The sequence below is a fragment of the Monodon monoceros genome, unplaced genomic scaffold (assembly GCF_005190385.1).
Source record: "Monodon monoceros isolate NGI ecotype Baffin Bay Population unplaced genomic scaffold, NGI_Narwhal_1 Super_Scaffold_20, whole genome shotgun sequence".
Lineage (NCBI taxonomy): Eukaryota > Metazoa > Chordata > Mammalia > Artiodactyla > Monodontidae > Monodon > Monodon monoceros.
Genome location: NW_021703777.1, coordinates 135,807,362 through 135,834,054, shown reverse-complemented (window position 1 = coordinate 135,834,054; position 26,693 = coordinate 135,807,362). Strand labels below are relative to the sequence as shown.

The window sequence follows — 26,693 nt, the reverse complement described above, 5'->3', positions numbered from 1 at the left end:
GCCTGGCACCCCCAGGTCCCCCCACTGGCTGAAGCTGACCTCCTGTTGGCCCCTGCGGCTGGCCTGGGGTCCCCACGGGTGTGGAGGCCAGGGCGGGTGGGGCGGAGGTCCTGGACGTTCTGGAAGTCAGGGCGGCCTGCAGCCCTGGCAGAGGTGATGGCGGCAGCTGGATGAAATGCAGTGAAGACCCTCCCGTGGCCGGAGGCCTCCTCCTCGGCACCTCCTCCCTGGCGTCCTTTGGGGCCCTCGCGGGCTTGGGGCACCGTGTCAGATGCCCGCCTTGTCGCTGTAGAAGGGCGTGACGTGGAACATGTAGCAGTGCGTGCACACGCGGACGGGCTTCACCTGCCCGTAGCGGGGCAGCGGTGCCGAGTGCGAAGAGCAGCGGGAGCAGAAGATCTGGAAGGCGAGGGGCAGGAGGCGGGGCCAGTGGGCTGGGCAGGGCTCCCAGCAGCCCTTGCGCCTCACCCCTTCCTGACCTTGGCCTCTCAGGGGCGCGCAGCAAGGACAGGGTCGGAGCCCCGGGCGCCGCCGGCCTTCCTGCCCTTCCTCCCACCCAGAGCATCCCGGGCGTGCGCGGGTGGGTGTCTCCCGGCCCCCCCGTGGGGCTGGAACCTTCAGGAAAACCTGGCGCAGGTCTTGGCCAGGAGGCCGGGCCGACGGAGGGGGTCCTGGCCCCATAGCCAGGCTGCCGCAGGCTCCTACTCAGACCCTCCATCCCCTCCCCGTCCCCAGGTCTGAAGTGGCTGGGACTGGGCACTGCACCATCGCACCCGGTGGGCGGAGTGCCTGGAGTCCACACCCTGTGCCAAGGCAGAGCAGGGCCCAGGGCTCAGGCGTGTCTGCACAAGGACCCCGGGGCATCAGTCCGGACTTCCGGACCTCGGCGCCACGTCTGTGACGGCCCCTGGGATGCCCGCAGCGACAGCACAAGGGGCCGCGGGACGACCTCGGCCGCCCCACCCACCTTCCCACAGCTCCGGCAGTGGTGCTTCCTGCGGATGACGGTGAAGGGGGCTTTGCACGCGGTGCAGAAGCCGCAGGCCTCGTCCGGGACCCACTCGGGCGGGTCTATGACAACGACAGGGGGGAACACGTCAGCCAGAGGGACCCGTGCGGTGGCGGCAGTGGGGACCGATGACGGGTGGGGATCGGAGGCTGGCGGCTGTGCAGGAGCCTCCGGTGGGGCAGCCTGTCCCCCACTCCCCACCTCCGGTCCTCCCTGAGGCTCGGTACCGGCTGCGGTTTCAGAAAACTGACGGTGTCCCATGGACGTGTCAGTCTTTGCAGCTGTCGGCCGTGCTCATCGATCGGACCCCAGCTGCGGCCTGCACCTCGCCCCAGGACTCGGGGCACGGGCGGGGGGCGTCCACCCGGACAACCCTCTCCCGGCCGGCACCCAGACTGGCAGGGCCCTTGGGCAAAAATGGGGGCTGGGAAATGAAGAAATCAGCCCCCTCTGTGGACCCCTCCGTCAATCGGCCTTGCCCACCCCAGCTCCAGGGCTGTTCTCAGGTTCTTGAGGAGAGGCGCCGAGGCTGGCCCTGGCCTCTTCTGACACCTGTGCAGCCTGGCAGCTGCCTGTGGGCCTGTCCCATGTCACTTCTCCAGGAGATCACTGGGGGAAGCCTCTGGGCATCTGCTCTGGAATTTGGGTGGGAGGGTGTGTGTCGGCGCTGGGAGAAGCCATCTTGCATGGGGGGACATGCCTTTCCTCCCACCCCAGACATAAGATGCCCACTGCGTACCAACCCAAAGCCCAGTACTGCCACCCAGAGGGAGAGCGAACACCTGGACGGCTCCCTGGGGCCACAGTGTGAGCTCAGGGGTCTGCCGTCCACTCTCACACAACCCCCAAGGGAACTCAGCAAGGCCGCCCACCCACCAGAGACCGGGGTCTCCTCGCCTCCCTCTTGTCCCCTCTCCTCACCAACCTGCACCTGAGGACCTGCCCTCCCCCGCCTGCACACAGAACCGCCCCTCCCCCCGACCCCTCCCACCCAGCTCTCCCGCTTCTGCTCTGGACCCCATCAGCTCACCCCCGACTGCAGGGAGGTGGCTTCTCATGCTTGCCACCCTCCCCCGCCCCCGTGTGAAATCCTTGGCCGGCCCCAGTGATGCCCTGGACGGGGCCCGGCAGCTCCGGGACCACACCAGGCCACGAGGCCAGCTCCAACACACAAGTCGAGACCCCCGCCCGAGGAGGATGGTGAGGGTCCTGAGGACTTGCTGGGTCCAGGCCCTGCCCTGCGAGCCACTCCCAGGAGGGGGCTGGACTGGTGGCCCACGGTGGGACATGGCCCTGGCTGTGGGCTGGGCCCCTCAAGACCTCGCAGTTCACCAGCTGCACGCTCCTCGAGCAGGGGGTTCCGAGTTTCTGGTGGGCGTTCTAGTTATGGCACTGTGTGTGATTTTCACAGGAGGGTAGAGAAGACCAGGGCTCAGGGCATTTAGGAAGCAGGGAAGCTTGTGTGGCCGCCCCCACGGGATCCCGGCCAAGGCAGCCCCACTGCACACCTGGGTCACCAGGCAGTGCGAGAGAGGCCCTGAGCCGGGACCAGCAGGGACCAGCGCCGCCGGCCAGGCACACCGGGGCCAGCCGCCTCCTTCTCAGCTCCGGTCGCATTCAACACTCACTCAGGCCTGTCTGCCGCTGACCGTCTGAGCACCTCTCCAGGCCTCCGGCCCCTTCCAAAGGCCTTGGGCGGCCCCCTCCCCACAGATGTGTTGCCAGTGCCCCCAGCCCACCCTGGACGCTCCTTCCCTGACTGCCAAGCCACCGGGCCTGCAGCCGGCCGACCTCCAGGCTAATGGGGGAGCAGGCTGCTACGGGAGGCCTTTCCTGCGGGGCAGGTGAACGCTGGGGGGTCGGCAGTGTGCCTATGGCCTGGGACCAGCCACTTCCAGCTGCGGCCAACGGCCTGGACCCCGGCATCTCCTTGCTTCTCACGCCCTCCCTCTGCCCCCCAGGCTGAGATGTTCAGTTACGGGCCTGAGGTTAGGTGGCGGCAGCTCAGAGGACCTGTGCCCACCCTGGGAGCCCAGGAGGGAAGCTGGAGTAAGAGGCTGCACCCCCTGGGAAGCGGCACGTCTAGGTCTCTGGGGATGGGGAGGGGCCCCCGCTGGAGGAGCGCTGCCCGCCCTGAGCCTGCAGTACAGGGCAGAGCGGTGGAAACATCCAGACAGGGCTCCTGCTCTCCGCTCGGCTCCCGGGCCCTCACGCACCTTCCAAGTCTCCATCTCGGGTCTTGGCTGCGAGATCGGAGGATGACAGGGTCTCCTGGCACAGAGCGCAGTCCTCCAAGGCCGCGCTCCGCAGGGTCTGGGTGACTAGAAGAGAGAGGGTGGCGCTGGGGTCAATGGGCCACTGCCTGTCCCTGGGAGGTGCCGCCAGCAGGCAGTAGCCCCCGAACAACCCACAGTCCCGCATGCGGAGTGGGTCACCGCAGCCCTCACCCACCGTCCCCGCAGGCTGGGTGCTGACCCCGCAGGGGGCCTTTCCGTCCGAGTGCCCGCAGGTGTGCAGCTGGTCCTGCCTGTGGGCCCCTGGCCCCAGGGCCCACTGTCCTTGCTTGCAGAGCAAGAAGCCAGCCCCAGAAGGCAGCCCCGCCCAGAATTCCCTGGCAGATGGGGGCAGTGTGGTCCAGTGGTGTGGACCCTGGGGGGCACAGCTGGGTTGGCACACAGGACAGACTTCTCCTCCCTGTGGGCGAGGACGTGCCCTCCAGGGCTGGGCCGGCTGCCCCGTGTGTCCAGACGTTCTTGAGCAGAAGCCCCTATGATGGGAGGCCACTCGCCCAGAATGGGAGCCTCAGCCCAGCAGAGGGTGGGCAAGCAGGGGTCGGGCCCCTTCCCCACGCTCGGACACTGCCACCTCCTTCCAGGGAGCGAGGGGCCGAGCTCCCTGTGCCTTAGCATTCCCTGTCTGACACCTGCTCTCTCACCAAGTAACTCTGCTCTGCGTGCACGTGTGTGTGCACGCGTGTGTGAGTATGTGAGGCAGCTCACAGACGGCCACTTCCCCGAGCAGGGGACCCACGTCCCCTCCTTGGCTCTGGGCTGGCCCCTGGCTGCTCTGACAGAGTTTGGTAGAATTGACAGTGTACCGCTTCCGGGTCCCGTCTCCAGGCCCGTCAGCCGTCGGAAGTGGGGTGGCCTGGCTGGGGCGTGGGCACGTGGGGCTGTGACCCCCGTGTGTCCCCAAGCCCACTTCTCGGGGTACCCGGGGCCTGTGCCCCTCTGCCCACAAAAGCTAGGTGGCGGTGCCGGGCCAGGTCTGGGGGTGCAGATTTCCGCAGGCCCCCCACATCCGGGGGTGGGTGGGCATGACGGTCAGCCTAGGCCTCAGAGCCTGTCCTGAGCTGGCACTCACCCTTCTTTAGCTTTTCCTTGTCGTCCGTTTCCGGCTTGGTGGCCATGACCTGGAAGAGGGTCTTGAGAATACTTCTGAGGTCGCTGGCGTAGTTGGTCTGCAGCTGGTCGGCCACGCCTGGGGGAGGACGCCCGAGGAGGGGGGGTTAGGTCCTGGCAGCTGGTGAACCCAGCCAGGGCTTGTGGTCAGAGACCAACATGTCCTCGGATGAGTGGCCGCGAGAAGAGGCTGCCCCGCCCCCGTGACAGCTCCTTTGGCAGAAGCAAAAGCTCAGGAGTCAAGGGAAGGTGGCGGAGGGGGGTAAAGTACCCAGCAGCCCTCCCCCGGGGGTCAGTTATTCGCTCCGTGCTTTTATACTGGCCCCTCACTGAGGGACAACCCCAGAGCCCCCAGCTGTGCCCACCCGCATGGCAGCACCTTCCCCTCACGGCCACCTCGACTGCGGGGATGCAGTGAGGTTCCACGAGGCTGGGGGGCCGAGGGTGGACCCTGCCCAGACATGGGGCCCAGCGCCGGCTCCTCGGCACCCCCCGCCAGCCGCGCCCCGCTCCCTGGCTGGACAAGGCTTCTCCCACCCTCACCTGCAGAGGTTTCCTCTGTCCCTCAATTAGGTGGACTCGGCCCTTCTCAGTGAAGAGCGCTGTTAGCTCTTCAGGGGCACAAGGGGCTGCCGTTAACAGCAAAGCCAGGGAGTGACCGTGCACATCCCAGCAGCACATGGGCGCCCCGGGACCCATCACTGCGCTGATACCGTGGCCGGCGCTTCCGGGGGCTTCCTTGCGTGCCAGCAGCCGTGTTGAGTACCAGCTGGCATGATGTTCCCCAGACCTCTAAACAAACCCGTGTAGTGGATCCCGGCAGATGTCTGAACCGAAGCTCAGAGTCACCCCGAGGTCCTCGTGCCCCCACCTGGCCTGGCTGGGGGCTGTGCCTGAGGGGCCCTCGGCAGTGCGGAGTGACCCCGGGGATCATGACCCTGACTCTGCACCGTCCGCCACTCCACAGGCTGCCCCGCGGCTGCCCCTCCACCCGGGGCCCGGGAGCGCCGTGGAAACTCCAGGCCAGGGGAGCTGGGCTGCAGGGCTGGCACTGTGTGAACCCGGCTGCCCCGGGGAGGTGTCGGGGAAGGGCAGGCAGGAGGCCAGGAGGGTGGACTTCACTGCACACTTGTCATACTTTTAAACCATGAGAAAGACGCAGCTATTCAGAACACACAAATCTAGGGAAAGCGCTGCTACGGAGACACCGCTTGTGCTCACTCCCCTCACTGAACTCCCCAGGGAGCCAAAACAGTCACCGTCCTGTTGTCTGCCACCCCAAGAGAGGAAACATCAGTCTGGACAGGACGCACAATGAACTCTGACCTACAAATTGAACAGAGCCTCCCTGTGTGAGCAGCGAGGGGCCACTGGGACCAGAATGGGGTCCTCCACCCCCCACGGGAGGGCCTGGTGAAGCACGACACCCGCCTCTTTACCGGGCCGGGCTCATGGCGGGGCTCGCGGGCGAAGGATGAAGTGATGCGGTGAGGAAGGCCCAAGGCAGGGCTGACACCCGAGCAGCCCAGCATCAGTGGGGAACCTCCCGCACCTGGGCCAGCCGCTCCGCTAAAGCACGCCCCCCCGCCCCAGTGTGTCCCCAAGCCCACGCCCCGCCCCAGGCCCAGAAGTGGCACCTGAAATGCAGACAAACAGGCGGTGGATCAGGTCGTGGCTGCCGTGGAACCGGGACCGGATCTTCTCTCTGATGGCCACGGGGCCTGCGTCCGGCCCCATCTCGTCTGAGGGGCAGGAGCCGGCCGTGAAGCCGCTGTGCAGAGAAGGAAACACAGGAGCACAGGTGGAGGGGCGAGGGAAGGCAAAATCTCTGCCCGGAGGCCCCCTCGTTGCGGGAGTGCACTGGGGCTAACGCCACGTGCTGAGCTCCTCCCGTGGGAGAGTCACCGCCCTTCCTCACACCCTCTGCAGTGGGCTGACGGGCCCCCAAAAGATGTATCCACACCCTAACCCCTGCACCTGCCAGCAGGACCTGTTTGAAAGAAAAGTCTTTGCGGCTGCAATCAAGGTAAGGATCTTGAGAGGAGACATCATGGATTATCTGGTGGCCCTAATCTAAGGACAAATGTCTTTGTGGGAGACGGGAGAGGAGATACAGACACACGGGGGAGGGGAGGAGGCGAAGTGGCCACGATACAAAGATCAGGGTGATGTGGCCACAAGCCTGGGGGTGCCCGGAGCCACCAGAAGCTGGAAGACGCAGGAAGGACCCTCCCCGAGAGCCTCCGGAGCGGGGGCAGTCCTGTCAGATTTCAGATTTCTGGCCTCCCGCCTGCGAGAGAAGAGATTTCTGTTACTTTAAGCCCCCAGGTCGTGGTGCTGTTTTACTAAAACCGTCCTTCGTCCCCACCATGCACGTCCCTTCCCACGGCCCAGGGGTCCTGCTACAGGTGCTGTGAGCTCTGCCGTTCAGGGGTCACCCTGCGGCCCTAAGTAGTGGCCGCAGTCGAGCCTACACTGTTAGGGCGTCCACTGACCGTCCTGTTCTTAAATCATTTGTCTCCCATCTTCTATTTCTGCCGTTTTCTCCCACTTTCTGGGAAATTTCCTCTTTTTTTCTCCGACTTTCCCCTCGACATTTTTGCTACCAGGTTTTTAATTTCCTGCTCTCTCTGTTGTTTCATGGATGTGAAATATTTTATCTATCTAGAAACATTAATTATATTCTTTTTCTGATTTTTTTTTTTTTTTTTTTTTGGCTGTGCCGCGAGGCATGCAGGATCTTAGTTCCCCGACCAGGGATTGAACCCGTGCCCCCTGCAGTGGAAGCGTGGAGTCTTAACCACTGGACCATCAGGGAAGTCCCTCATTATAATTTTTTAAAAGTTGCCTTTGGTGGCCTGCACTATCTCTGTTTCTGCTTTTCTGTGGGGGAGTTGGGTTTTTTCATGCCTGCCTCAAATGCAGAGACCCCTGTCAGAGAGAGGCCCTGGCGTGGCCTCCTGGCATGGGTGGAATAGCGGGCGCCCTCGCATCACTGGTGGGAGTGTAAATTGGTGGATGACTTTGGGGGAGGTGCTCTGGCACCACCTCAGAGAAGCTGGCACACTCAGCCCAGGGGCCGTGGTCGGCACACACCCAAGACCCTGCCCTGTGCAACTGCAGACGTGGCAGAATCTTCAGGGCCGTTCTGGAAGTTCCAGTAAAATCCACCAGTGATGGAGGAGGAGAATCCACTGTCATCTTGTCACGCTGTGGCCCGCCTGATCGTAGCAGGTGAGCAGCCCTGGCCCCTTGTGGACGTGGACGACCCTCGCCGACACGGCAGAGAGACGCGCACAGCCGCCCGATATCTCACTTAGGGGCACGTCCCTTGGTGTCAAACCATCAGGAAGCTCGGAGATGTGACGCGCCTGAGAATTCAGTGCAGGGGGCGCTGGGGCTGGAAAGGGCCCCAGACTGGCTTCATGGGCTCCCCCTGCTCAGCCAAGCGGAGATGCACAAGTGCGCGTCTGACTGGCACACTCTAGCGATGTGAACATTGGTTTACAAGTAATATTTCTTTTTAAAAAATTTATTTATTTTATTTATTTATTTTTGCCTGCATTGGGTCTTCGTTGCTGCACGCGGGCCCCTCACCGCGGTGGCCTCTCTTGTTGCAGAGCACAAGCTCCAGGCGCACGGGCCCCAGCAGCTGTGGCTCGCAGGTCCCAGAGCGCAGGCTCAGCAGCCGTGGTGCACGGGCCCAGCTGCTCCGCGCCATGTGGGATCCTCCCAGACCAGGGCTCGAACCCGTGTCCCCTGCCTTGGCATGCGGATTCCCAGCCACTGCGCCACCAGGGAAGTGCCCTTATCAGTACTATTTCACCAGAACGTGGAGGAGCGGTGGGAGGCTGAGGGCGAGGCTGGGACCCTCGTGATGATCTACAGCTCTGCCCTCCCAGACCACCTGCCAGGTTTCCAGAGACGAAGCCCCTGACTTTCTGCCTGGCGGGTGTGGACTTGGCGGCCCCTGTCCTGGGAGCTGAGTAAAGAAGGGGGATGCAACATCACTGTCTGGGGTGTCAGCTTCCATCAACACCCCCAGTCTCAGTTCACAGCCTCACCCAAAAGACTGGGAAGCAGGAGCCCAAGCAAATATTTGTACACAATATTGGCAGCAGCGTTATTCACAAGAGCCCAAGGGGAAACAACCCAAGTGCCCGTCAACAGACGATGGATACACAAAACGGGGTCCCTCCATACAATGGAGTATTATCCAGCCTTAAAACGGAAGAAAATTCTGACACCAGCTACCATATGGATGCACCTGTAGGACATTAGGCCCAGTGACAGAAGCCGGTCACAAAAGGACAAACACCGTGTGACTCCGCTTACGTGAGGTCCCTGGAGGAGTCACATTCACAGAGACAGAAAGCAGATGGTGGGTGCCGGCTGCTGGGGAAGGGGGCTTGAATGGGGACAGAGTTTCAGTTTGCGATGATGAAAAGTTCTGGAAATAAAGAGTGGTGGCAGTTATGCCACACTGTGAATGTGTACAATGCCACTGAATTGTACACTTAAATATGGTTAAAATAGTAAAATTTATGTTATATGTATTTTGCCAAAATTAAAAAGTAGGGGAAAAAAAAGATTTAGGACAGGGGAGGGCAGAGGAAAGGGAACTGAAAAGTCTAAGTAGCGAAGAGAGCTGATGGATTTGGCATCAATACAACAGGTTAAGAGTGAATACATGCTAAAAACCATTAAATTATACACTTTTATAGTACATATGTTTAATAATTAAAAAACTGAAGTATAGTTGATTTACAATGTTGTGTTAGTTTCGGGTGTACAGCAAAAATTATACACTTTTAAAGGGTGAACTGAATGGTATATATACTATATATCAATAAAGCAGTTACTGTTAAAGACCCAATTATATTAAGATATAGTAGCAATAAACAAACTGAAAATGAAATTAAGAAACAACCCTACCTTCAATAGCATCAAAAAGATTTAAATATTTGGAATAAACTTAACAAAAGAGTGCAAGAGTGACACACGGAAAACTACAAAACGTCACTGAAATAAATTAGACCTAAATAAATGGAAAGACACCCTATGTTCATGGTTGAGGACTTAATATCATTAAGATGGCAATACTCCCCAAATTGGTCAATAAGTTCAATGCAATCTGTATCAAAATAGCCACCTTTTCTTTTTCCATGCAGAAGTTGACAAGCTGATCCTAAAATTCACACGGAAACGCAAGGACTCAGAACAGCCAAAACAATCTTGAAAAGGAAACAAGTTGGAGGCCTCACACTCATGACGTGGACTTTAGTATGAAACGCCAGTAAATAAGACTGAGGCACTGGCATAGGACACGTGAGGATGGGAGAGAATTGCGAGTCCAGAAATAAACCCACACGTTTGTGGGCAACTGATTTTCAAAAGGGGTGCCAAGATCATCCAACGAGGAAAGAAGGCTCTTTTCAAAAGATGGTGCTGAGATAGAGAAAGACCGTCTCTCCAATAAGTGGGAAAACTGGAAGCTGCATGTAAAGGGATGAAATTAGAACGTTTTTTCACACCACATATAAAAATAAACTCAAAATGAATTAAAGACCTAAATGGAAGACTGGAAACTATAAAACTCCTAGAAGAAGACACCGGCAGAACGCTTTCTGACATAAGCCATAGCAATATGTTTTTTGGATCTGTCTCCCAAGGCAAAGGAAACAAAAGCAAAAATAAACAAATGGGACCTAATTAAACTTAAGAGCTCTTGCAACAGCAAAGGAAACCATCGACCAAATGAAAAGATAACCTACTGAATGGGAGAAAATATTTGAAAAAGATATGACCAATTAGGGGTTAATATCCAAAATATATAAACAGCTCATACAACTCAATAAAAAAATAAACCAGATTAAAAAATGGGCAGAAGACCTGAATAGACATTTTTCCAAAGAATACATACAGATGAAAAGCACATGAAAAGATGCTCAACTTCGCTAGTCATCAGAGAAATGCAAATCGACACCATGAGACATCCCCTCCCACCCATCAAATGACCATCATCAAAAGGACCAAAAATAACAAGTGCTGCTGAGGATGTCGACAAAGGGTAACCCTCCCACACTGTTGGTGGGAATGTAAATTGGTGCAGCCACTTTGGAAAACAGTATGGAAGGTCTCTCAAAAAACGAAGAATAGAACTACCATATGATCCAGCAATTCCACTCCTGGGTATCTATCTAAAGAAAACGAAAGCAGAAAAGATACATGCACCCCAATGTCCATAGCAGCATTATCCACAATAGCCAAGACATGGAAGCAACCTAAATGTCAATCAACAGATGAATGGATAAAGAAGATGTGGTGTATACATACAATGGAATATTACTTAGCCATAAAAAAGAATGCAAATTTGTCAATTCCAACAACATGGATGGACGTGGACGGTATTATGCTAAGTGAACTTAGACAGAGAAAAGACAAATACTATATGTTATCACTCACATGTAGAAATCTAAAAAATAAAACAAACAAATGAATATAACAAAACAGAAGGAGACTCACGGATATAGAGAACACACTAGTGGTCACCACTGGGGAGAGGGAAGGAGGGAGGGGCATGATAGGGGTAGGGGATTAAGAGGTACAAACTATTAAGTGTAAAATAAATAAGCTACAAGGACATATCGTAACAGCACAGCGAATACAGCCAGTATTTTAGAATAACTTTAAATGGAGTATAATCTATAAAAATATTGAATTTCTATGTCATGCAACCTGAAACTAATACAATATTGTAAGTCAATTATACTTCAATAAAATTTTTTTTTTCTGGGAGAACTGCATTTCCACACACGAAAGAATGAAGTTAGACCTTACCTTATACCATAGACAAAAATTGACTCAAATAGATCAAAGGCCTGTATCTATTCTAAAATTCTTAAACTTAGAAAGAATTTTAAATTCTTTAAAATAATTCTTAAAAATTCTTAGAAAAGAACAGGAATCTTTGTGGTCTTGGATTAGGCAACAGTTTCTTAGGTGTGAAACCAAAAACACAGCAACCAAAACCAAACATCTTATTCATCGGTTCCTCAGACAGGATGACACAGCAACTCCACTCCGAGGTGTCTACCCAAGAGAACTGAAACGCATATTCACACAAAAATTAAAATTAAAAACTTCTGTGCTTCAAAAGATACCTTCAAGAAAGTGAAAAACCCCACAGAATGTGAGAACATTTTTGCAAATCATGTCTCTGTCGAGGGTACAGTATCTGGAATACAGAAAACTCTTGCAACTCAACAATAAAAGAATAAATAACCCAACTAAAGAATGGACAACGGATTTGAAAAGACATTTTTCCAAAGAAGATATACAAATGGCCAGTAAACACATGAAAAGATGCCATCATTAGTCATTCAGGAAATGCAAATTAAAATGATAATGTGCTATTTTATATCCATTACGATAACTGTAAGAGTTTAAAAAGGAAACAGAAAATAACAAGTGTGGGTGAAGATACGGAGAAATTGGAACCTTGTACATCCCTGGTGAGAATCTGAAATGCTACCGGAACTGTGGGAAACAGTTCAGCAGTTCCTCGTGCCGTATGACCCAGCAATTCCACCTCAAGGTATCTACCCAAGAGAACTGAAACACAGATTCACACAAAAGTTTGTACGTGAATGTTCATACATACTAGCCAAACAATGGAAGCAACCCAAATGTCAGTCAACTGACAAACGGATAAACAAAATGTGGTCTAGCCACACCATGGGATTAATTTTTGGCCATAGAAAGTATGGATAGGTGTTCCAGCGTGGATGAACCTCGAAAACATCAGGCTATGTGACAGAATCCAGCTACAAAGGTCACTTATTGTAGGATTCCATTTCTTTGAAAAGTCTAGGCAAACCCAAGAGACAGAAAGTAGATTAATGGTTGCCAGTGGCAGAAGGGAGGGGAGGATGTTTGGGGTTTCTTTATGGGGTGATGAAAATGTTGAGATTAGATACTGGTGGCGGTTGCACAACTGTGAATATGCTAAAGACCACTGACTTGTACACTTTAAAAAGAATAAGAGGATGCTTTCCTTGTAATCATCTCGCGACTCATATTCAAGAAAGAGCTCAAGCTAAATGCCCGTCAATTGTGGGTTGATTCAGTAAGTTAGCTCAGTCATACAGTTTCCACAAAGGACAGTTAATGATGCTGGAAATTCTAAAATATTAAATAAAAAGGTAGCATTTTAAAAATTAGAGCTATCATATGTACATAAATGAGATTTGGGGAAATACAGTCAAGGCAAAGCATTAACGTTACACTTATTTGCATAGTAGGACTATGGATTATTTTCTGAGCATCTTCTAAGATTGAGTATTACTTCTCTGACCAGAAGAATAACTGTTAGGCTGAGGAGAGGCAGCGCCTACAGCAGGAGCCACTGCAGCCCTCCTGAGGCACAGAGTTTGTTTCTTAGTGGAGGGAAGGCATGCTCTGGGGCTCAGCCCCGCAGCCCCTGCCCCTCAGATAAAGCCCTGGAAGCGGGGAAGCCTTTCTGGACAAGGCGCTGCGGCTGGCAGGCAGCTCGCCTGCGAGAAACCAGAGGAAGGGCCCTGACTGTCAGCTGAGCGTTGAGAGCTATGAAGCCTGCGGTTCATGTTGTGCCTTAAAAGAGCAATGAACCCTCCCAGCAGACTGAGACCGAGGCTGGCCCACAGGTGGTGGGTGGGTCAGATGGCAACCATGGTCTCAACCCCAAGCCCTCAAGCCCTCTCCTGCTGCTCCGCAGAGTGGGGCATGTGTGTGTGTGTGTGTGTGTGTGTGTGTGTGTGTGTGTGTGTGTCTGTGTGTTGGGGGCGGGTGTGGATGGAAAGAGAGCCAGAGGCTCCATAAAGAGCCTGGTCCTAGGCAGAAGAACCAACAAGGTGCTGCCCACGGGCAACCCAGCTGGGCTTAGAAGGGCCACCGGGAACAAAAGAACAGAACACTGGGGGTGGGGCCTGGGATGTCACCTGGGGCCTGAGCTTGGGGCCCGGCTGGGTCAGCCCAGTCCTAGGGGCCACATAGATGGGCATTGTTTGGGCACCGGGGGCCCCAGGAACACTGCCCAGGGCCACCCTTTTGGAAGGGCGCTGGTCCTCCATGGGCAGCTGCTATGCAGCAGGCTGGGAACATGGAAGAGGGTTCCAAGGATGAATCAGACCCTGTGTGTGGCCCCCAAGAGCCCAGTCTAGTGGGGGAGCCACACGCTTTAACAAGACAGAGCTGAGAGGCCGGCTGGTGCCCAGTGGTCCAGGTCTATGGTGAGGGCAGGAACAGTGAGGGTGAGACATGGCTGGAAGTTGAGATGCAGAGGAAAGGTGGGCGAGAGAGGCTAGGGTGAAGGCGTGAGGGGCGCCCACCTGCCAAGGGCTTCCTCTGCCTCACCAAGCAGTCTGAGCTCCTGTCACCAGCCGTATCTACCCAGGCACTCAACTTCAAATCTGCATGGTCACCTGGATGTCGGAAAATCCAGCACCTTCTGTGACCGATGCCCAACTGGATTCTGTTTCCTGCCACTCTCTTTTATTGAAGGCAGCACATATTCCCCGTAACAATTCCACTTAGGTTTGAATTACTAGGAAGTGTCAATTTTCTAGTAGCAAAAGACAATGCAATTCTAAAGTTACATTAATACCAAAGGTTTTGTCCAGCCTGTGTCTTTGGCCACGGTCCATAGTGGCAAACTTTCCAAAGGGCACCCTTGAAAGGCACACATGGAGAAGTATCTGATTCCATGGTCAGAGTAGAAAAAATGGCCTTTTGACAGGAAAAGGACTTAGTCATTTTGAAGTTCTAGGGGTCTGTGAAATAAGAGATAATACAACTTGGAAAAACTAATAGCATCACAAGGTGTTTCTGGCTGTGACATCACATGGATGAATCTGTGAGCCTTTGAAACCCTTTGTAAAGGCCTCAGTAAGAGAAAAACAAGGAGGAGCAAGACGGACTGATGGAATCCAGAAGGAAGGTTAATGCTTGGATGTCGGGACATGGAAAGTCTGGACATCTGCGCAGCCACATACCAATTCTAATGAGCCAGCTTGGGCCCTGCTAGCTCCTCCTTACAAAATCCATCCATCCATCTATCCATCCATTTGACCATCTATCTACCCAACCACCCACCCATTCATCTATCCGTCGACCCATCCATCCATCCATCCATCCAACCATCTATCCAATCATCCATGTATCCATCTGTCCATCCATTGATCCATCCATCCATTCATCCTAGTATGGTGAAGATTTAGCAGGGAGGTATGTGTGTGCTGATATGGGTCGAACTGTGTCTCCCCAAATTCATATGTTGAAGTGCTAACCCCCAGTACCTCAGAACGTGGCTTTATCGGGATATAGAGTCACTGCAGATGTAATTAGTTAAGATGAGGTCATTAGGGTGGGTCCTAATCCAATATGACTGGTGTTCTTCAAAAAATGAGAAATTTGGACACAGGTGCACACAGAGGGAGAATGACATGTAAAGAAAAGGCAGAGATCAGAGCTTAGCATCTACAAGCCAAGGGGCCCCAAGGGTTGCCAGTATCCATCAGAAGTGAGAGGGCAGAGGCCTGGACAGATCCTCCCTCATGGCCTCAAAAGGAACCACCCTGCTGACACCCTGATCCAGGACTTCTGGCCTCCAGAACTGAGACAATCCATTTTTATGGTTTACCCCCCAGTTTGTAGTACTTTGTTACAGCAACCCTACAAACGAATACAAACGTGATGGCACAAAGCTGACAGGCCCAGGCTGCCCAGGGGGCGTCAGCACAAATATCTCTGGGGCAGCAACTATGCTAATTTATTGTGAACAGACCAGATCTCCCTGCTTCCTCTACTCTCCAGCCACCTGCAAAGTCTTTCTTCTAGTGGTTTTAATGAGTGACTCTGCGTTTGGAAGGAAGACAACTTACTCCAGTGCAACAACCCCTTGGGGTGAGCACAGGCTGGGAGGGAGGGGGAGGAAGGATAAACCCCTCTCCCCAAGGAGACCACAGCACACGGCTCAGGTCCACGGAGGGAACAAGAGAACAAGAAATGACTGGGACCAGGAGGGCTGGCGCCGACCCAGGAAACAACCCAAAGGGGCTGTTTCAGTCTCTTCTCACCGAGGGACCAAGGGACGGCCAACAGAAACACCGACAGCTCTAGATGGGAACGCAGCCTGGCCGACGCCTGGCTGGTGAGACTCTGAGCCGAGAACCCATCTCACCACACCAGACACCTGACCCACCGACACTGTGAGATGATGAACGGGTGCTGTCAGAAGCCACTAAGTGTGTGGTAATTTGTTACGCAGCATGGCTGACTAATACAACTGGGCAGATGTTGTAACTGAGTGACCAAGTGGGCGCTGGCACCCTGAGTCAGGACTGAAAGCAAAATGAAACCACTTTGGTGCAGAGAAGACTGACCTGGCGGGTACGTCCAGTAACAGCTCCTGTCTTGGGAGGCTCGGGGCATCCCCGGGGCTCACCTGAGTCTGTGCAGGTCGCCACACCAGAGCCCAGGTCCTGTGGAGCAGCAGGAGGAAGTGTGGCCGCCACCCAGCACCTGTGCCTGACACTCTTGCTCAGCTTGAGGCTCCACAAGAGCCTGTGCAAGTGGACAATAAGTGATGGGTCACCCATGGCAGGGGCAGCCACATACACTGCCCAGTGACAGACACCCTCTCAGCGCACTGCAGGCTGGTGCTGGGGGACAGGGGCTGGTCTCAGAGCCACCCCCACTGATGACCAATGGCAGGCACAGGACTCTAGTGGCCACCACGCAAGCTAAACACAGAGGGGCGCTCACATCTACAGGGAGACGCCCGGTCTCCACACGTGCCACCATCTGCCGGGGCCTGTCCCCACCCCCGCCGAGGCAGGAGGCTGATGAGGGCTGCTGGGGGTCCAGGCAGCCTGGGGACTCTGGGGGTGCGGACGTGTTCACCTCTGAGCAGGGCCTGAGGGTGGGGAAGGCCCAGGCGGCCTGGGGCTTCGCTTCTGACCACAGACCTGGACTGAATGCCAGAGGGGGAGCTGTTCAGAGGCCAGGCCCCAGGGCTACTACAGAGCCCCTCCCGGTGCGGTGTGCACCCGGGGCAGCCCCTGGCGGGGAGGCCAGCACCCAGGACCCGCCAGGCACAACTCCCCTGACCCTGTCAGGGGCTGCCACAGGAGCTGCAGCTCCTACCAAGACCCCGCAGGCCCTGGATAGAAAACCTTCTCAACCAAAATTCAGACCATATCCCTCCTCTGCAGACGTGTCTCACTCCCTGCTTCCCAGGTTACTTGGAGTAAAAGCCAGAAAGCCTTCCTGAGGCTCGAGGGGCCCGGCGTGCTCTGGACCTCTCTCTGTCAACCTCCTCCCCCACTCTCTGCTTGTAGGCGCCTCCCAGCCGTGCCCCTTGCTGTCACAGACAAGACAAGCGTGCTACAGCCACAGGGCGTTGCATGGACATCGCTAGGCCCAGAATGCATTTGTCTGGACACCCCCAGAGGCCCCCATTCTTTTGGTATCCATCCCAGCATCCTCTAACAGAGACCCTTTCCTTGGCCACCAACAGAACCTCCATTTCCTTCTCCCACCCTGCATTACTGCTCCTGGGGCGCCTGTCTTCCTGACGCAGCACGCGTGTGCCGACTAGCAGTCTCACTCCGGAGAACGTGGGGCCGGCCACGCAGCGACTTCCGTCTGTCTGTTCACCGCTCTGCGCCCAGCATCAAAGACATCCCGCCCCCCGCCCTGCGAGCCTCCCAATCTGTCTCCACTGAACACACAGCACAAATTCGTTAGACACAGAGGAAGACTAGGTGCGGGCTGTCTGTGGGAATAAAGGCTTTCTCCTGTGATCGAGTGCTAAACGGATTCAGGAAGAAATCAACCCACAGGGCCTCCTGAAACCTCACACCTTTGGAAGTTTCTGTCTCTGCGTCCTCTTCCTCTCCTGCTGCATCCAGAAAATGTGTCTGACGGAACGACTCCTCGCGAGGGCCCCCCTCCCCCCAAAAGATGTCCACATCAAATCCCCACGACCTGTGACCGTGACCTTATTTGGAAAAAAGGCCTTTGCAGACGTAAGTAAATTAAGGATCTTGACATGAGATCATCCTGAATTATCTGGGTGGCCCTAAACCCAATGACAAGCGTCCTGACAAGGGAAAGGGGAGAAGACAGAATCAGGGAGACTGCTACGTGAGGATGACGAAGAGACTGGGGTGACGCAGCCACAAGCCCAGGAGCAGCCGGAGACGCCAGGAGCCGGAAGAGGCGACAAAGGACCATCCCCTAGAGCTTCCAGCAGGGCTGCAGCCCAGCCCGCAGCTTGACTTCCGGGCCCCAGGACTGTGGGACTATACATCTCTGCTGTTGAAGCTGCCCAGTCTGTAGTGCCCTGTATGGGACCACAGGACACCAGTCCAGAGGGGAGGCTGTGGTCCAGTCCCGAGTCCATCTCTCACCCGCCGGGCGACCCAGGGGGTGACGTGGCCCAGACCCTGCTGCTCAGGCTCAGAACGGGCAGTAAAATCATCGTGGGTGGGCGCAGTGAGAACAAGGGCGACCACGTCTGAAGGGCGGGCGCATAGCGGACGCCTCGGTGCCCGAGCGCTGGTGGGGCAGTGTGAGGCCACAGCGAGGGGGCCCGAGTGACGGAAGTGTCCAAAGAAGCGGGCACACCGACGTAATTCACAGATGGGGCACCTTCAGGGTTCTCTGGGAGTGAGATGGCCCTTCCCCGCCTGGGTCTCCCCTCAGCCGGTGGGCCCCGAACTGGCAAGGGGGTGGGGGCCGCTCAGACCCGTGATGACAGCCTCCCAGAAGATCACAGCTGCATCTTCCCCAAAGTTCCGAGCAGAGACCACAGGGCTCACGAGGACAACCCCGAGGGCTCACCACCCCTGCGAGCGACCCGATATGTATTCTGCCCAGATAAGCCCTGACTTTCATCTCATTTGAGGACCAGCTGCAACCTCGAGTTCACATATTCCAGTCCTGCCTACCTGTGACCAGACCTGGTTCTACGGTGGTTTTCAAACCCATTTCTAGAACACGTTGCGCTAGAGCTCATATTTTTAGAAGATATAATTTATTTGCATATTATCTGTGCATCCCTTTAAAAATGAATCCTGTCATGTTTTAAAAGTGAAAAGGTTTTTTCTGGCGGGGGGGTGCCCACTCTGTGTGGCTTGCAGGATCTTAGTTCCCTGACCAGGGATCGAACCTGCACCCCCTGCCATGGAAGGGCGGAGTCTTAACCACTGGACCGCCAGGGAAGTACCAAAAAGGACTTTAAATGAAATCCCAGGTGTGTTACATGCTAAAGAGAGACTGTCGTTATGGGAAAACATTGTAGCTTGTCAGGCTGGACCATCCACTTACCGAGCAGAGCTGTGCCCTCAGCCATCTCCTCCCCGCGGGCCAGCGCCATCTGTCCTGGGGAGGGGAGGGCAGCCAGGGGCCTGCACCACTGGGGTCCTCCACCAGCCCCCTGGGAGGCCCAGGGAAGGAGCCTGGCCCTCACTGGTGAGTCCCTGTGGCCACGGGGTAGGGGCCGGAACAGCGACATGCACACAGAGAGAGAGTGGGCAGGCCCCTGAGGGTGGAGGCCTGCACAGCCGTCGGGGCACGTGTGGGTGTGGGGACGAGTGTGACATGAGAGCACACACGCTCAGGCTCCCATGACCACGGGAACAGCAGCGGTCTCCGCGTGCCGCACTCGTGCACACCGGGGTCTCATTCACACGCTGTCCCTCGAGGGATAGTTTCGGGCCTCATCATTTTCTTCTATAAAATGGGAATAATTACACCCACGTGGCAAGGACTAGGGACAGTGCGTTGAAAGCGGACGTGCCTGGCCTAAGACAAATGCTCCGGAAGCTGCAGTACTTTCCCACTGGATTCCCACAAGACTGGAGATTAAGGAAATAGAGCATTGAGTCCACAGCCAAAACAACAACACAGGGTTTTAACAAGGCACCGTCACACACAGATCCGCACTGTGGGATCCCGTGGCGCTCGGGGTGCAGTCCACCCCCCTGCCTCCCCTCCCTGGGGCCCTCACGGCTGCTGTTCCCATTCCACGAGGTCAGCAGGACCTCTGAGGGCCCCCAGGGAGATCACTGAAGGACAGCAAAGACTGCAGTTTGGTTCCAAATACTAAATGTAAACAAGACACTGAAAACCAGTTCATTTCCCGTTTCCTCTAGTTAAGCAGCACGACCACTGACGCCCCGTGAGATGAGCCGGTTGGAGGGAACAAGCATCCTTTGTGCTCTCCAGACTGTCTCCTGCCCACCTCTGTCTGAGCCCACAGGCTCCTGCCCTGCCCAGGCCCATCAGGGCTCCCATCTGGGGAGACAGAAGCAAGTATCGTGCCATCAGAATCCCACCAGTGCCTATGCCAGATGGGGACAGTCACCAGGCAGCAGGGAGGGCTTCCTGGGGGAGGAAGCACGGCCTGGCAAGAGGCGTGACTCTACCGTCTATAAGTCCATGAAGACCCCAGCCGGGGGCCACACGCGGGGCCCATAGTGCCCGAGGACTCCGCCTCCCCAGCCTTAGGCAGCCCCACCCGGCACCTGCCACCTGTAAGTTCCGACGTGGTTCTGCTGCCTGCTACCCCTGCAGAACTGGAACCCTCACGGCTCCCCGCCTCCCCGCCTCCCCACCACCTTCCTGGCGCACTGCTTGTCCACTGCACACACGCCCCGTAGCCCTGCCTGTACCCGGGTGGGGCATTTCTCGCAGATTCTGGCCTCAGGGCCCACTTCCCCACAGATCTGCTGATCACAGCATCTGAGAAGTGCCGGCCTCCCTCCCCAGGGGCAAGGGCTCCTGCCCCCATCCTGGCCCCAGGGCCAACGCCCAGAAAAACCAACCGGGAGCCTGGAAGAGGGCCTGGCTCTAAGGAGGTTAGGCCCCTGTCTGTGAAGTCAGGTGAGCACCTGCTATGGGGTTGGGGGTGGGGGCACATGAGGCCCTAGCTGGGTGCACCTGCCCTCGATGGGCCCTGGGCTGGTGGCAGGGAGGGGAGGCCCTGCCGTGGGGACGGCTCCCAGGGTGGGGCTGGGAAGTTAGGAGAGGTCAGACAGCTCAGGCTGAGGGCCTTCGGGCATCACTCCCCTGCTGTCTAGGCAAGAGAATGTAACCTCCCAGAACCTCAGTTTACTTGTCTGTAAAATGGGAAAACAGTAACCACCACCCACGGTCCTCTGAAGAAGGACTCACAGTGGGGGTGGGACGGTGGGTGCGCGAGTCTGCCTCGTGCTGTGTGGCCCTGGGTCTGTAACATGGGGCTTATCACAGCCTCTGCAAAGGGCCGGGGGTGCCAGCTGTGAGGCTGGGGGTGGGGGAGTGGCCTCAGGGCCACAGGCTCCCACCACCACCGTGGTCCAAGAGGCCAGCCCCAGAAGGTCATGCAGGAGCTGGGCATCAAGCAGGGCCCAGTCCAGGAGTGCCCGAGGTCTGCCCCAGGCTGGTCTGTGGGCACACGTCCCACTGTGACCACCTGGAGTCTCTGGTCATCACTATGGTGATCCAGAAGGAACGTTCCCTGCGACACTTGTGGGGAACAGCCAGGGAGCCGCAGCCAACCCCTCGTCACCAGGGACACTCTGCAGAGCCCTGAGGGGCTGCAGAAGTTCTGGGAACCTGCGGCTTCCCCAGACAGGGAGGACAGACAGCAGACACCCTGCCTGATGCCTGCTGTCTTCACTGAGCCATCCTGGCCTGGCAACTGACTGATGGCATGGCCTCAGCCAGCAGGGTGGACCTGGGCTCTGTCAGAGCCACTTCCCCCGTCACAGGCCACAGGCTGTGCTCAGAGGAGGAAGGCCACCCAGGCTGGTCCCCCTGGAGTCCAGAGGCAGGGAGAGCCAGCGGCTCCCAGGTCCATCTCATCCGCCGGCCACACCCCCCCAGAGGTGGGTCTGTGAAACAAGGGGCAGCTCCTCCTCCAGAGCTGGGGAGGGCCTGATGCAATGGTGCCATGTGAGGGAGGGTGGCAGCCCCAGCAGGTGGCCTCCTGTGTTGCTATGGCGACACCTCCATGGATCCCACAGCTGCCCTGGCAGGTCCTACGCATCCACCAGTCCCTGGCACATCTGCCTCTTCCAGCTTTGTTCACTCCTGAGGTTACAGTGTTGCCAGGGCTCAAGGGGGTGGGGGGTATAGCAGAGCTGGGCAGGGCCCCAAAGCAGTTGCTGACACCCACCACCTATATCTAGTAAAGAAATGGGAATTATGGTTAAAAACCTTTCCATAAAGAAAACTCCAGGCCCAGAGGGCTTCACTGATGAATTCTAACTAATATTTAAGTCAGAAACAATACCACTTATACAAAAAATCTTCTGGAAAATTGAATAAGCGGGAATGTTCCCCAACTCATTTGAGGATCTCAGCATTACTCTGATACCCAAATCTTAAAAGGACATTACAAAAAAAGGAAAAGTACTGCCCAACATCCCTCACAATCAGATGCAAAGTCCTTAACAAAATTTTAGCAAATTGAAGCCAACAATACATAAAAAGGATAATACCTAGTGGCCAAGTAAGGTTCATCCCAGGAATGCAATGGCTTAACATCTGAATATCAATCAATGTAATTTATCACATTAACAGACTAAAAAATTAAAACTATACGACAATCCCAAAAGATGCAGAAAAAGTACTTGAGAAAAGTGCAGCAAACCGGGAATAGAACTTCCTGAACCTGAAAAAGGGCATCTATGAACATCCTACAGCCAACATCACACTTAATGGTAGATACTGAACGCTTTCCCTCTGAGAACAGGAACAGGGCAAAAATGTCCTGTGTCAACTCTTCTGTTCAACGTTGTACTTGGAGGTCCTCCCCAGTGCAAAAATGCAAGAAAAAGAAGTAAAAGACATCTAATTAGAAAGGAGACATAAAACTGGTTTTATTCACAGATGACAACATCTGTGTAGAAAATCTGATGAAATCTTCATAAAAACTACCATATCTAATAAAGTGAGTTTAGCAAGGTTGCAGGAGATAAGATCAATATACAAGAATCAAGTATCTCTATATAAGCAATGAACAACTGGAAACTGAAATTATAAAGCAATACCATTTACAACAGCATCAAAAATATAAAATACTTAGGGATAAATCTGGCAAAAGATGTGCAAGACCTCAACAACACAAACTATAAAACTTTGCTGAGAGAAATTAAAGACCTAAATAAATGGAGAAATATACTGTGTTCATGAATTTGAAGATTCAGTATTACTAAAGTGTTAATTTTTCCCTAGTTGATCTATAGATTAAACACAATTCCAAGCAAAGTCCTAGCAGGCTTGTTTTTTTTTATTTTTTATTTTTTTGGTAGAAATTGACAACCTGCTTCTAAAATTCATGTGAAATACAAAGGACCCAGAAGAGCCAAAACAACTTTGAAAAAACGGAACTAAGTTGTAGATTTATACTACCTGACTTTAAGGCTCATTTTAGAGCTACCATAATCAAGACAGTGTGATGTTGGTGTCAATATAGACAAACAGATCAATGGAACAGACTAGAAAATCCAGAAATATATGGTCAACTGATTTTTGACAAAGGTGCAAAGACAATTCAGTGGAGAAAGGGTAGTCTTCAACAAATGATACTGGAATAATTGGCTATCCTTATGCAAAAACAAAATAAAACTTTGATCCATACCTCACACCATATACAAAATTAACTCATAATGGATCATAGACCTAAAAGTATAAAACTTTTAGAAGAAACAGAAGAAAAATCTTTGTGACTGTAGGTTATGAAAATAACCCTTAGATATGACTTCAAAATCACAATCCATGAAAGAAAAATGGATACATTGGACTTCCTCAAAATTAAGAAATTTTCCTCTTCAAAAGATACTCTTAGAATGAAAAGACAAGCCATAGACTGGGAGAAACGAGCTGCAAATTATATATCTGATAAAGGACTTGTATACAGTATAAATAAAGAACTCTCAAAACTCAATAAGGACACAACACAATGAAAAGAAACAGCAAAAGATCTGAATAGACACTTCACCAAAGAGTATAGGCCGATGGCAGGTGAACACATGAAAAGGTGCTCAATGTCATAAATGCTTAAGGAAATGCACATGAAAACTGCAATGAGACACTACTCACACCCCTGGAACAGCTAAAGGTAAGAAGCCTGACCATGCTGAGGGCCGGCAAGGCTGTGGAGGAACTGGAACTCTCATACACTGCAGTTTATCGTACGACAATTATATTTCCATAAACCTGTTTAAAACAACTTTAAAATACCAGACTGCGTTCTCACTGTGCTTACATGCTACCGCCTCGGATGCTGGACCTTCCTCCGAGAAAAACATCACCTGCCCTGCTGCCCTCCAAAGCTCTCTGGGGTTCCCCACCCCTACCTCCTCTTGCCCCCTCTGCTCCTTCTGGCACCTGGGCCCCTCTATTCAGGTCTCAGTGAAGTCACTGCCAGGGCAGGTGCTCACTGAAGGAGCCGCCCTGCACCCAGCCGGCACTCTGCGTCTTAGGAGTCACGTTTATCTTCTCTGGGACCAGGGGCCTTGAAGGCCAGCACTGGGTGGGATCACGAGGTGGGGCGGGTACGCTGGGGCGGGGGAGCCGGGCCAGGAGCTGTCCTGGGTGCCGGGCTCAGCGCCCCTGCACCTGCCTCCCCCACCCAAAACAGTGGCCGCTGCCCTGGCCAAGCCGTCCTCCCGGCCCAGAACACAGCAGCTCAACACCCAGCTGTGAGTTAGTTAGAAAGGCTCCAGACGCTGGGGAGGCCCGTCTAGGAGGAGGGCAGCACCCCTCCCAGGAGCCCCAGACCCAGCCCTGCCCTCTGACCCCAAGCCGGTACTCAGCCTGGCTTCTCTCTCACCCCGCGGGAGCCCCGTCACTCGTTAACGGTTGGTCTGATGGCAGTCATTAGGCCCAATCTGTTTTTCAAGCGTCTCATTAATTCCAAGTTCTCCTCTATTTTTAAACCGCTCAGTCATTCTCGTTTTTCCTTCCTGGGGCAGGACGTGGGTGGGAAACCCCGGGGCTCCGCGTGGCAGCCGGGACACCTGCCATGGGGACAACGGCTTGCGCCCACTGCCCGGCCCCAGAGAGGCTCTGGCGACACAGCCGTGATGTGTCCACCCCGACACCGGGCGGGGATGGGGCAGGAGCTGGTGCCCAGGGTCACACAGCCACCAGGAAGGGGTTAGGGTTAGATCCAGCCCCACCCTGTCCCCGCATCCCGGAGGTGGTCCCCTGCGGAGCCCCCAGCGGCCCCCAGCAACGGGGCAGTCCTGAGTCTCGGCTCACTGAGCAGTCAGTCAGTCCAGGCAGTGCTCTGTCCCTGTCACTCCCATGCCTTGGTTCACACCCCCTTTCCCTTGGGGGTGCCAGCTCAGGACGCGCGCCCCAGGACACCCCACACAGTCCTGACGGCCAGCACCAGAGGTTGTGGGTGTTGATCATACACTGGAAAAGGATGCACATCCTTCCAGGCCATGGAGGCTGGTGGACAGCAGTGGCCCTGGGACAGGGCAGGGGCTGACCGGCCCCTGACTCCATCTGCTGGAGGGAAAGTGGATTCAGTGAAGTGTGGACAGAGCAGGTCAGAAGTGCAGCCCTGGGCCTCTGGGAACGTTTCCCAGTGACAGAGACTCGCTCACCACATGCTGCTCGAGGAAGCTCAACCGTGCCAGTGCATCCGGCCTCCCCCCGGCTGGGCAGCAAGGCCGGGCTGAGGCCCACAGGCACTCATGGGGCAGCCTGGAGGGACCCAGGAGGATCCCAGCAGCCCCCTCCATACAGGGAAACAGGCAGTGGCCTTGGGGGGCCGGAGCCCTGCTCCAAGGAACAGAGGATGTGGCCTCCTCTCTGTAGCCCCAGCTGCTCGGGGCTGGACCCAGGGTATCCCCAGGTCCCTGGGGTCCCCACCCCGGCAAAGCGCAGTGGAGCCTGCGTGGAAGCACCGGAGGGCTGCGGCTAGCAGGAAGGCGGGGCGTCCACCGGAGTAGGAGCCAGGTGGGCAAAGAGCAAAGTCGGCGAAGCACAGAGCTGTCGGCCCAGGACTAACTAAGCAACGCTGCAACGTCTGCGACCACCCTGTCCAGCTGCCACCCCACCCGTGGGGAGTGAGAAAGTGGAGGTGAGGCCAGGAGGCAGTGAGACTGGTGATGGGGCAGCGAGGCGGCTCAGGACTGGTAGCGGCGAAGGCTGAGGCAAGTCCCAGCCCCGAACAGCAGCGGTGAGTAAGGGCCAGGGCGGGCTGGACGTGGAGGAGCCACAAGGAACGGAGGCACGCGCTAGCAAGAGGCCCCTTGGCCCTCCTCAAGTGGCCGCCAGCCCACGGGCGCCCTTCCTCCCCTGGACCCCCTCCCGCTGCGTTCGCGCCGCAGGAACACACGCTCCAGTGCCACCCCCCAGGCAGGCGAGGAAGCACCGCGCGTCAGAAAGGCCCCTCGAGGAGATGTCCCCAAGGTCCATCCTTTGCCATTACCACCACGCTCAGCAAGGAAGGAGCGCGTGGTCGGGGCACAGGTCACCAGTTTAAGGGCAGAAGCTCAGAGGCCTGTGCCCTTCCAGGTTCCTTTCATTCTAACCAAAACGACAGCCAGGGAGGCCCACCGAGTGGGGAGGCAAAGGCACCGCCAGCCGTGGAGCTGAGTAACACAGAGCAGGCCAAGCCCGCCGCTGGCACAAGCGGTGACGGTTCCTGAGCCCTGAGCCAGGGCCCGGGGTGGGCCTGCCCATGCGTCACGATGGCCCTCGGCCCCGGCCCCCTGGCCCCCTCCAGTGGCCGGAGACAGCCTCAGGAGGCAAGCTGGCCCGGGCCTCTCACTACGCACCAGGGCAGAGCAAAGAAGGAGACCCTGGGACACCAGGAGGCAGTGAGGGGAATGTCCCCCGGCACCGCAGACCCACTGGAGGGAAAGAGAGGCAGAGGACCCGAGTCTCTAGAATGCTCATGAATTTGATTACACAGAACATAACTGAAGACACGTCAACAAATGAGACCAAAGGGCAAATAACAACTTGGGGAAAGCGACCTGCAACAAAGACACCAGGCAGAAGGAACATTTCCAAGGCAGCAAGAAAGACACGAAAACCCAGCTGGAAAACAGGCAAGAGACGGGCAGGGTCAATTTGCAGAAGAATCAGGAGGAAATGCCCAGGGACACCGTCACCAGAGAAACACAAAGCAGAGCAGGGAACTCCACCTTGCTTCCCAGGTGAGTCAGTGCCGACAGTGCTGCCGGGGAGGGGGGGGGGGGGGGGGGGGGGGGGGGGGGGGGGGGGGGGGG

At 55.6% G+C, this 26,693-nt stretch overlaps 1 protein-coding gene across 4 annotated transcripts in view; it reads right to left on the bottom strand.

Annotated features, from left to right (window-relative positions):
• Positions 1 to 267: 267 nt before the first annotated feature.
• The window catches only part of ZFYVE28 (zinc finger FYVE-type containing 28), a 62,961-nt gene continuing 36,535 nt past the window's right edge, over positions 268 to 26,693 (bottom strand). For 2 of the 4 annotated variants that reach the window (XM_029235525.1, XM_029235526.1), the window contains 5 exons: positions 6,048 to 6,181; positions 4,373 to 4,489; positions 3,226 to 3,330; positions 968 to 1,071; positions 268 to 399 (listed from right to left, as the gene is read on the bottom strand). In XM_029235525.1, the coding sequence (XP_029091358.1) occupies positions 268 to 399; positions 968 to 1,071; positions 3,226 to 3,330; positions 4,373 to 4,489; positions 6,048 to 6,181 (592 nt within the window). Of the gene's footprint in view, positions 400 to 832; positions 1,072 to 3,225; positions 3,331 to 4,372; positions 4,490 to 6,047; positions 6,182 to 20,899; positions 20,928 to 21,204; positions 21,215 to 26,037; positions 26,052 to 26,693 lie in introns of those variants that run through there. The other 2 variants (XM_029235527.1, XM_029235524.1) reach the window with 2 other exon arrangements.